Genomic DNA, 12121 nt, shown 5'->3' on the forward strand with positions numbered 1-12121 from the left:
GAGATCACTGGGAAAGGAACAAATGCCTCATGTTGCTGACAGGGAAGAGCTGACTCCATGTTCTGTTCTACTCTGGGGAGAAAAGGCTGTTGGGACACCAAAATGAGCTGGGGAAAGAGAGAAGTAGGAGAAAAGAACAACATTGAGACTTCAAAACATGAGGAAAATATCTTGCTGCCACTATGCAGTAACAGGAAGGAAATTACAAATGTGGCTGCTAATAAACGTGAAGGACAGTGTGATCTTACTTGCGAAGCCATCTTGATGAGGACTTCATCTTCAACCCAGTCCCCAGTAACTGCATTGTACCTGCAAAATCAAAAGACGTGCCTCTTAGAAAAATGCAGAGGAAATCCAAATCCTCCCATCCCCACTGCCTATCCTTCCTTATCTCTAGCTGACCGCTAAGAAGTCCTGCTGCCACTCCAACACAGAAATTTCCAGTCTTCCCACCACACTCCTGCCCTCCCTCCCAGGTGGGAAAGAAGAAATATGTATAGCTCTTCAAAGACACACAGTAACAGGAAGGAAATTACAAATGTGGCTGCTAATAAACGTGAAGGACAGTGTGATCTTACTTGCGAAGCCATCTTGATGAGGACTTCATCTTCAACCCAGTCCCCAGTAACTGCATTGTACCTGCAAAATCAAAAGACGTGCCTCTTAGAAAAATGCAGAGGAAATCCAAATCCTCCCATCCCCACTGCCTATCCTTCCTTATCTCTAGCTGACCGCTAAGAAGTCCTGCTGCCACTCCAACACAGAAATTTCCAGTCTTCCCACCACACTCCTGCCCTCCTTACTTCAGGTGGGAAAGAAGAAATATGTATAGCTCTTCAAAGACACACTGAATCCTATTGACAATGAACAGATTCCCTTACAGAAGCTAAACTTTTGCAACACTACAAGTTAGGTTTTATCTGCTTTGACATTAAATCTCCTCTGTGATGCCTAGGCAGTACACTGGGGGCAGAAACAGCCTCACCAAGCCCTCCACACTGGACAGGTGGTCTTCCCCAACCCTAAGCTTGCATAAACCTGGTTCTAGCGAGGATGAGCAGAACACAGCACCAGCTGTGGCTGTGAAAAGCAGCAGGGCCAAGTACTGCCCAACATTGCAGCAAGGGAGGAGCAAGTCTCTGCACAACCCTATCATAATACAGAGTACAACTGTGGTTTCTCCCCACCCCCTTAACTCTGAACACAGTAAAAGCCAAACTGAGAACCATAGCAGTTGAGTCACCAAGACATGATTGTTCCCAGCCTGATTCCCCTGACCTGCACCGAGTACTTCATGCATACAGACACCCCATATACCCCTGTACATATTCTGTATCACCCCAGTTTGCAGCAGACAAAAGTGGTAGAAATAGGAGTATCAGAGCCATCTCCTTTTTATAGGGTATTCGAGTAGTCCTAAACCAGTATTACCACTTATTTTTATTTTAAAATACACAAACTATTTCAGGACTGCCTGACTGACCAGGGACAAATGCAGTCTATGGCAAAGAGCAGCACTGCATGACAGTGTTACGTGATTGGAAGGGAGACCTCCCCAAACACTGATGCTAAGTGGTAATTAACTGGCCTCTAACTCCTACCCCTTCCACCCAGAAACCTCTGTCAGTAGGGTAAACATTTTGGCAAAGCCTGAGAATAGTTTAAGGGCCAAACTTAGTTTCAGCACATACATCATGCTGAGCTATTCTGGGCTTTACAAGGATTTAAATTCCAGCCACATGCAGCAACACTGCATGGGCAGGCAACAGTGAAACTGCTATTTTGGGAAAGGCACAGAGTGTTATGTTGCTTTTTTTTCTAAACTAAGTACGCTGCTTCTTTATTTGGATTGATTTCCTTATTAAATTAAGTTTACAGCATTGATAAATCAACTAGAAAACACTTTTCAGCTTTGTTTCCTGTCTACATCATGAAACTCAGATACTACTTAGGTGAGAGAGAGGGAAAGAACTGGTTTGCTGAAAGCTTTATTTTTTGATGATGTGCAGTATTTACATATTCCTAGAAGATTCAGTTAAGACACACTCACTTGGGGCATTATTGAAAGTTCTTCAACCACGTAATCACACATATTCTGCACTACAGCAACACAGCCCTTGCATAAACCACCACGTTCTGTTTAACATCAGTATTAAAAGCAGAAAGACCCACAGACCTGTAACGAGTGGCGTGTTCTGTCTCAATGTCCTCAAGATGAAATTCTGCCCACGGATCAGGCATGTGCTTAGCCTTCTGAATAGCATGTTTCCAGGTTTCCTGAAGAAGTTACAAACTGGCAGGTTAGTTATAATCAGCAACAACTCACAACAGCATTTTCTGGAGCACATCAGGATTCCAATGCTACAAAGATGTGCAACTACACAAGGCCCCAAAGCACTATTCAGATCATGTGATGATACACGTTTCATATGGACCTGGGAACTTCCATACTTGAATAGATATCAAAAAAAAAAATAGGGAGAGACAGAAACAAGTAGAATTGCTTGGTCAATTGTCTATGTCAAATCATTCCTGAGTAGGGTCCCTCTCCAAAAGGTGATCTGTGTCCATGCTAGGTAATGATTTAAATAAATTAAATACTTGTGCTTGATCTTGTGAGGTGCTTTGTACAAAAGCTGTATTCTAATCTTCAAACAAACAGAAGTTGGACTTCGTGGAAATGGTGTTAACAGTGCAATTTGTCTCCTGCTGTAGGCATATGGCTGCCATACAGACTAAGAAGATGTCTTGCATCCATTCTATTCTTGTCCACAGTAGGAAATACTGTGAAGAAGCAACTACAGATATGCACTTTAAAAGAAGTGATATTTCAGGGTAGAGAACAAAAGATGGGTATTATTCCATTTAACAGATATCTTTTGTAGTTTTGACTTGATGACTTTTATGGGCTGAGGCAAACAGTTCTCCCAGACAATAAAATAATGAACAAAAAAAGTCATAAAATGGAAAAACCAAACCAAAACAAAAGAAATCTTAATGCATCTATTAGATATTGTGTTCACATTTTCTGTTTAACCTACCCGACTATGGTCAACCACAGAGCCGTGCTTAGAACGATGCTGTGTGTCATTCTAAAGGATGCATGAGAAACATAAAAGTAGGAAAACACATGTGATAAGACAAATGCTTGACAAAGAGTCTCTGTTCTCTTTGTTAATTTAAAAAAAAATTCTACTTAAAGGACACTTCAATTTATATTCCTAATTTAAGTTCATTCTTAGAATATCTGTGAACAAGTCTATTGAGGTAAGTTGGCAAATTTTTAAATTGGAAAATATGCGTTAAAAGGGTCTTGCCTATTAACAAGCTAACTAAACATTGCTGAGTCCTGTTGAAAGGCAGAGAGTTAATAGCAACTCTTCTATTTGTCTCTGCATTTCATTACCAATAGCCCACACTGCCATTAGCTTTGAGGTCCGAAAGCTGGACTCTGACCAGACCAGGCTGTGGTGGTTTAAGATGTTAGCAGTCCTGGCTGTCTGCTTCACTCTGTGCTGGAAGTCACCATTTCTGCAGCTTAAGCAGCAGATAGAGATTTGCTCGCTCCACATCTCAACACATTAAATCCTAGTCTAAACAAAATCTAAGAGACATGCCAGTTTACCACGAATGGTGCATATTTGAAATATTTAACCTGTAGAGTGAATGTCACTTGTGTTCTTGAGGCTCTATTGCTTGTGGGTTTGTCTCCCTTTGCCTGGCCTGATCTGTGCAAAGGGAGCCAGGTGGAACAGGACACACTGCCAAGGAAGCACCAACTATGGCCCCTTTGACCTCTCTGCAATGCTGTGATTGCTCTTCATTTTAAAAAGGTCAGATACTGCTCAAGTACACTGTCAGGAACTACTGCCAGTGTGACACTTCATGCCCAACCACAAGAGTCAACATGTTAAAAGCTCCCTAAGAAGGAACTACAACCTAAACCCCTATGATTACGATTTTACCATTTACAATTTTATTTGTCCAAATAAATATTATGGATTGTTAACTCTGCTTGGCAAAATTAGTAATAAAATATCTTCTGCCAGGCCCCAGTTTAGCTTACAAGTATAATCTTTTAAATCTACCAATCAACGTACTGCTTTTTGAATTATTTGATCATAATGGCAGTGAATTGTTCGCCTGGATTCTGCTGCCTTTGTAGATGAAGATCTCCCACTGAACCTAAAAGGGTCAGTAAGCAACTCAACGGCAGTGTTAGACTATTGGCTTAATGGAATTAACTGCAGGTCTGGAAAACACAGGTGTATTTTTTAACTGAAAAGTGTTAGTTACAAGAGATGAAGCAGAGCATCTCTCATGCCAAAGTAAAACCAAAACCTTATTGAAGGCTGGAGCCAATACTTACCTTAAAGCTAAACGAGTTTCTAGGAGAAGAGCTTGAACTGTACTGTTCAGTTTTTGCTAAGTTGCTATAATAATTGTCAACTTTGATACTGGCAGACTTGTTAGAAACTGGATCATCAGTTATTGGACAGATAAAATAATTGTCTTCATCATCACTATCAGCATCAAGATAATTTCCGAAGTTTGCTGAAGTCGATCTAGCATTATCAATCCCTTCCATACGAAAAATAAGGTCCTCGTCTGCCATGTTTGTGGGAGGTCAGTTTAACTCCTGCAATTATTAAAATGGCCACTATTCCAATACACATGTAAATGGAGGGAAGAAGCTGGGTGGGAGAAGGAAAAAAAAAAAAAAAAAAAAGAGGTTGTTATTAAAAGAACAAATGATGCATGAAACTGATGTCAGCACACTGGCAGAAAAAAAATCATTTGCATATGGTTCTATAAAAATGATCCTCAAGTAGCTACATGTGATTCTGAACACCTCAATGCTAGATCTGGGTTTCAAGAAAACAGTTTTCAAATTGCTACAGGATTGAGAAAAGAAAATAACAAAGTATAGAACAGTACTATCAAATCTGAGGGAGTGCAAACACCACCTGCTGCCTATGGCTGACATTTGTCAATGCTCCTATCTCCTCCTCTGAATGTTTTAATTCTTCCTTATCTGAAATGCTGAGTTTCGCAACACTGGTCTTAGAAACTCAAGGGAGTTTTACCTTGAACACCACAGTCAGGTTTTCAATTTTTTCAGGACAAGTCTTCTCAAGGATATTGCACACAAATCAATAGCCAAAGAAGTTAGAGAGTATTATCTATCTGGACAACACAGGAAATTGTCCCACCACTGCCAAGTTTTAAGTTGGCTTTAGCTCACATACAGCCAATGGTCCACAGTGCAAAGCATGCTGCTGGAAGTGCAAAGCATGTTGTCCAGGTTACCCAAGACATCCTTGGCAGGATAAAGTACAAAATAAGCCAAGAGAGAAAGCCTGCCATTCCACTGCTGCAGCCCAAGTGCACTCACTAGTAGACTAGAGAGACAAGAGGAGGCATGTGTATAGGATACCTCAACCCTTCTGTCTTCTACATTCTGTAAAGGGATTTCACTTTGGACCAGTCTTGTGTGATCTAAACAACCCTCTTTCAACTCCAGAGACAACAGATATGGCAGTCTGCTCAACAGTATCAAGTCTCTGAGCCGTGTTTGCTTTAAGCATAGCGCTTAAAGGGGAAAAAAATATCCTCCCTGGTTAACAGTTCTTTTCCAAAGAGGTTAGAAAGCTTGATTTTGTCACTGGTTATTTCAACTTTTTTAGTAGCTTCCTGGATCCTAAGAGAACAGAATAGGCAGGATTTGGCTTCTCCTGGGTCCTAGCTCCAAAGTAAACTAAGCAAATCGAAAGTAAAAACAATAGCGAGAGGCAGACAGGCCACGGGTTTTTATTAAAATCTGCTCAACTATTTCTAAGCCCAGAAGGTGACATTCTAGGTAAATATTTCACTGAGGCACATTAAACAATGTTAGAGTAAACAATATGGGGAGTTCCATGTAAATATCAAAACTGCAGCTCTGCAAAGTTTCCTGTCTTACCATAGCTTTTCCAAATTAGTGACACCAATTTCAGGAAGGCAGAGAGCATGGACACTACAGCCCAACTGCTGCAACAGACGTGTTATAAAAAAAGATAGGTGGATCATGGAAGTACTTTTCCTGGAGCTTGGGTTCCACCCCTAGAGATCTTACAACAGGAACATGCCCAGCTGCCTCCACCCAAGAAACAGTTCGTGATGATTCAGCAGAACTCAAAAAGAAATAAACGCCTACAGCCCCAAGCTACAAAAGGTAAGCATTGTGTCTTTCACACATTACCAGCCATACAGATGCAATCAGTTTCGATTTTTCCACATTTCACAGTCAGAGCTACTGGCGGCAGGACACCAACACTGACTTTCAGAGAGAAGAGCTGGCCGGCTTCTAGACCTATAAAGTCTCCCCCTTCCACCCCACAACACAGCTTCAGCAAAGACACCTCTGAAACACAAGGGGGCTGGTGGCTGTGACACCCCTGGATTAGAGAAACACTGCAACTTCTGTGCAAGGGCTCATTTTAGTCCATCGTATATAACATATGCTGCCAAGCGGAAAGCTAGGGATATATGCCCGAGCAGGAAACTGGTGTTACCCACCAGCATCCGTGCCTCCTGTTCAGCGTGGTGTCTGCTTCACAGGGCTTCTCTACAGCACAGGCTCCCTCTCCACACTGCCAGGCTATCTCCCAGATACTCTTACACTTAAAGCACTTTTTTGCCTCTGAACTCTTGTCCTTTTCCTACACGTGATCAAGTACACATCTATGGAGGTTTCTAGCTATCAAGAAAGGTATGAACAGCCAGAGTGGAGCAGGTCCATGATTCATCTAACACCAGCTGCTTCAAAGAGCAAAGAAACCTTCACAGAACAATAACCCATCCCTATTCACATGTTTTTCTAATTGCTGGTAGGGATGGATTTTACATCCTGAAGATCTTCACATTTTCTGAAACTCTGTTCTCATTAATTTCACCAACTCTAGGTTTCAAAGTAATTTCCTGAAATCTCTTGTGGGTAACACCAGTCTTTGCCAAATTTAATGACTTTCTGTACTGACTTTAATACCCAATATCACCAAAGCCTCAGACCACACTAAAGAGAACACACAGACTGAAGTGAAATGACCTTTCTGCCATACACTTCTGACAATTGTTTCTTCTACTGGAAGTACAACAACATACAACTGATTCCCTTACAACCGTATCCTGCTTGGAGCTTCCCAGGTCACTCCACCGTTTCCTGTTGCATTTTTACTCCATGCTGAGGTCAATCAGCAAATCTAAGCACAACCAAGCTGACAGCAAAGAACACCTGACTCATTAAAACTCACCAGCAGAATTGTACGCCTGGGCAAGAACCCAGTGGGCATCAACACAGCACAGCTTCTTCCACACCACAAGTACTACAGTGAACTGGGGGCAGGTCTGTAGAGCAGAATGGTCGTGCTGAGGGTCTGACATCCTCACCATCCACCTCTCAGGGATTTACTTCATACTAACTCCAGCCTGGTCTCAGGGACACCACCAGTGGCTGTGCTATCTTCTCCAATTAAGTTTCATGCACAAGGAGTTTAGTTTGCCAGCTCCGAGACTGCTTTTCACCATGAATCAAAGTGCAATGAACTGCAATGATAAGGAGAGGTGCTTCCGAGGCGCTTTTCTGATTAGAACAAAGACCCAGCGTAGACTTACCCAGGGCAAGGCTGGAAAGTGACAGACAGACAAGGGACTCGGCTACTGCTTGATTTTACTGTACATTTTTCTCCTTAAAAATAATAAAGCAGATTTACAAACCACACCATGACTCTTAAACCACTATCAGCATTTAAGGATATTTTCTTTGAAGTAGTCAGAAACCAGTAGCACAAGCACAAACTTCCAGGCCCACTCAAATTAATGGGAATATTTTATCCTCATTTTAGCATTGATTAGTCACATTGCTCCGCTGCATGAAAAACAGGAAGGGGTTAGATGAATGTAAAATAATCATCCAAATCTTCACACAGATTTAGCTAAATTTTAGCTGAGCTTAAACAAATATTTGCTGGCAAGTCTGCTGTGGTGAATTTTGCTGGCTCTTCAGATGGGTACGGTGAGTGTATTACAGCCAGGTCTGCCTGTTTTGTTCTTGATTAGATGGCAGAAGTAGTCTACACAATGCAGTGTATCTTGATTTGTTTCACACAATGTATAGCTTAAAATACTTTCGGTCCTGGAGCCTTGAAAATAATTTGAGTTTACAGAATATTGCACTTAATTTATTCTCAATATTACATAGATATCATCCTTCCTTCTGACATCCATCTCATGGAAGTATCATCTGTTTTACAAGTTAGAAAAATGAGATGTAGGAATGATCAAAGCCCTTGGAAGAGGTAGAAGTCTACATAGATACTTTGAAAATACCTGCACCTACAAAATAGAGGATTAGTTAGAATTTTCAACATTTGGCCCTGATGCTGGCTGTGCAACAGCATGCAACTTAGAGCAGACAGTCCTGAGTGTCCCATCAATTGCTTAGTTCTAGAGCAACCTCACCCAGCCAGCCAAATTTCGGATTTTCACACAGCTAGCCTAAAGACAACTATAAAACAAGGTTTTCAGCTTTGCTTCACTGTTACTCTTCAGCTCTGTGCATATTCAGCCTTCTTCCTCCATGAAACAATACCAGATAAATACACTCCTACAGCAGTATTCACAGCTGCAGACCTTAGACCACAGCTCTTCTCCCAAGTAACAAGCGATAGGACAAGAGGAACTGGCCTCAAGTTGTACCAGGGGAGGTTTAGATTGGATATTAGGAAAAATTTCTTCACTGAAAGAGTTGTCACACATTGGAATGGGCTGCCCAGGAAAGTAGTGGAATTATCATCCCTGGAGGTATTTTTAAAAGATGTGTAGATGTGGTGCTTAGGGACATGGGTTAGTGGTGGCCTTGGCAGTGCTAGGTTAACAGTTAGACTTCATAATCTTAAAGGTCTTTTCCAACCTAAACGATTCTATGATTCTAAGATGGTCACCACAGAAACAATGCCTTAATGTACGGCAGCTTTCACGAGCAACATTACGTTGCTAGTTACTGCCTTTCTGAAGGAGGTAGCATTCCCATAGCTCAGCTAGCAACACGGGTAACAGCAGAACTCCAACCTGCATCAGGCAGCATCAGTTACAGTAAACCACTGCTGAAGGAGGTCTGAGCCAACTCATCTGACTTTGCACTGAAGCAGCTTTGGAGCATTCACATAGTCACCTGCTCTTCTAGCAAAGACCACACGACAACCGTCATTTCTGGAAAGAGGCAGTAATGCGGAAGGGGAAGGTATCCTCAATTTGCCACTACACTGCAATTGTCTTACTAGAGTATAACAAGTATTTGAGAACATTAACCTCTACTGGTTGTCACCACACGCAAACAGCGGATGTAAAATGATGCTTCAAGTATGGGACTAACTCCAGGACATACTGTAGCACTGGACTAGCCTTGTTACCCACAACTGCTGTCCTGCACTCATTTCTACTACTGCAGTCAAATACACATCAGCAGATCCATCAGATCAGAGACAGTTTGAGAAGCAGCAGCAACAGGACTGCAGGTTTATCCAGCAGTGATTGCAAACATTCATGATTTCTGTGACTTGCTGTGTAAATGGAACATCATCACAGAAATCAGTTTGTATTTAAAGCTAATGGTGTTTATAAAACTCTGTCGGTTTTTCTTGGAACCATACTTCTTGTAAAGGACTTGTGTTTACTTTGGAAGTGTATTTGCTAAAAAACATCCTCACATAACATGCTCTTTTAAAACGGAATTCAATAACCGAACTTTAAATTCCACAAACACTGCTCTAAACCTCGCAGTTTATTTGACCAAAAGTCCTACAAAAAAGCCTGAGCTTCATCCCAAGGCTCATATTCTGTGCTTCTCCATCATGGCATAAAGCCATACTATCTAGGAACCCCCACTTCTATTGCTGCTACTTAGTCTTTAATATTCATTACAGAAGCTTTCCTAGGGCTAAGGAGCAAAGCGAGTCAGACGGCATGGAACCTAGCCTGCAAGCCTGCATTATCACACACAACCTGTAATTTAAACTACCCACTCTAATCTACTTTGAAAATTTATTCATTTTTTTAAATCAACCTTGTACTACAGGATGCAAAATGAAGGTAACCTAAAATACAGTCAGTTATTAAATCTGCTCAAGTCTCCATTATTTTTTGGGCTTTTCCAATGGCTGTCTGAAGTATTCTTCTTTCTCTTGCCTTTATGTCCAAGAGCCACAGCACCAGCAGGGGCAGCTGAGTTGCAAGGACAATCCACTGTGTTGCCAAGCACAATGCATATGCAAACACAGATAAACAGAGAGGAAAATTCACATCACAGTGCTGGTAAAACATGATTTGTTTCTTGTAGGATGTCTGTTCTTATGAAACACTCCTGGTTTGGCAGCACCTCAGAGCTGCCTCAGCACTGAAATCTGCCTTAATTCATCCCAAAGAGCTGACCCATAGGAATATTCTACTCTAATCACCAAAAGAAAGGATAACTGGAGCATCTCCAGCTACTTCTTAGTGGCTGTTTCAGCTCAGACACAGCCCTCTGCACCACTTTAACACAGGACATGGGAACAGGAACAGTCCTAGAACAAAGGAAGTCCCACCTTCTCTTGTACAAAAGCATTAAAGGAAGAATGACTCCCCTCTCCCTGGTGTAACACTAAATCCCTTTTGCTTTAACACCACATCAGCTAAAGCCATCTAGCAGGATATCTGTAACAGTAACAAGTAGTTTTTTCTTTTAGGAGAGAAATTGCTTTTTTCAGATTGACATTCTTTTAAAGTATCAATTTTAAATATAACCTAACCAACTATATAGGCTGTGCACCTTACCACATATTGTTATCATCTTTATGAACTACAGACACAAAGCTATATAACATGGTCCAGAACAACCCCACTGCTACATTAACATCCTGTAGCACTCTACAGAACTTCTGTGCTTTCCAATTACCCAACTGACCCTTGTTAAGCAAATGTCTATTCTAATCTGTACTGCACACTGGCAAGAAAACAGGTTTAGTGAGTCAAGGTAACAGCTCTGATAAAAAACAAGATTAAAAAAACCAGAAATGTCTCAACTCACTGGCTATCTTTGACAAACCTGGTCTTACCAAGTACAGATCTTCTAATGAGAAGCCTTTACTTCAGGTCCCTTCCAGTAGGTCACTACTGCAAACACTGGCACAAATCACATCCAGTTTGCCTGCAAGCACAGCTGCAACAATACATTGTGTTAGCCAGAGAGTGTTAGAGAGCAATGATGCAAAATTAATGAAGCTAATGGGAGAGTTCGTCTGTGCCAGCTCAGAGTACAAAGCATTTGAGACTCAAAACCCTGTGCAAGGAAACACAGTGCAGCTTCAAACACACAAACGGCTTTTAGAGTTGCAAGCACTAAAGCACAGAAAGAACTCTTCCAAGTCCACCCTTCTGCCAAACATGCAAACGAATACTATGTTAGCAATAGCCAAACCACGAGGGTATAAAATGACAGAAAAGCAACTTTCAAGGTAACTTTAAAATGCCCTTCCATTGCCATTAACAGCTCTGTTATTTCAACTGACTTCAAATACACCGTACAATTAACTGTCACGGATTTTTTGTAAGCATTTGCTCAGTACTCCCAAGCACGTTGTTAATTAACCCCATGCTTTAGGCATATTGAGGCATTTGAAAAACTATCCGGATACGAACAGTGGTAAAGGCCAGGACAGGCTGTCAGCCTGTACTCGGCGAGCCCTTCACCTGCCTGCCGCCCGCCCCACGCACACCAACACCCTTCTCCTCTCGGGCTGTTCTACAGTCAGAAGGAGGGCTTCAGCACTTTTAAACTGGGCGTGCCCTAAAATTAATTGCACTGTCCTGGAAACATATATTGCTGAAGCTATTATCTCCAGGCATAAGTGCAGGAGCGTTATCCAACACAAACACATCAGGTTATTTTTAGGTCGCCGCAGAAGCTCACGGCTTGGCCGCCCGCCTTTTACAGGCTCTAACCGCCAAGACCTTCACCATTTTCTGTCACTAAAAACGCCCATGCCGCCCTCCGCACCTCACCCCGCGAACAGCCTGGCGACAGCTTTCGCGGGCACGACCCCCC

At 41.9% G+C, this 12121-nt stretch overlaps 1 protein-coding gene across 1 annotated transcript in view; it reads right to left on the reverse strand.

The window, feature by feature from the left end:
• Positions 1 to 4615, reverse strand: part of EEF2K (eukaryotic elongation factor-2 kinase) — a 21352-nt gene extending 16737 nt beyond the window's left edge. Inside the window, exons 1-3 of the mRNA XM_009704132.1 lie at positions 4370 to 4615; positions 2177 to 2277; positions 579 to 639 (exon numbers count right to left, since the gene is read on the reverse strand). Of these exons, the coding sequence (XP_009702434.1) occupies positions 579 to 639; positions 2177 to 2277; positions 4370 to 4615 (408 nt within the window). The remainder of the gene's footprint in view (positions 1 to 578; positions 640 to 2176; positions 2278 to 4369) is intronic.
• Between the last annotated feature and the right edge of the window lie 7506 nt (positions 4616 to 12121).

The sequence above is a fragment of the Cariama cristata genome, unplaced genomic scaffold (genome assembly GCF_000690535.1).
Source record: "Cariama cristata isolate BGI_N322 unplaced genomic scaffold, ASM69053v1 scaffold40607, whole genome shotgun sequence".
NCBI classification, from domain to species: domain Eukaryota; kingdom Metazoa; phylum Chordata; class Aves; order Cariamiformes; family Cariamidae; genus Cariama; species Cariama cristata.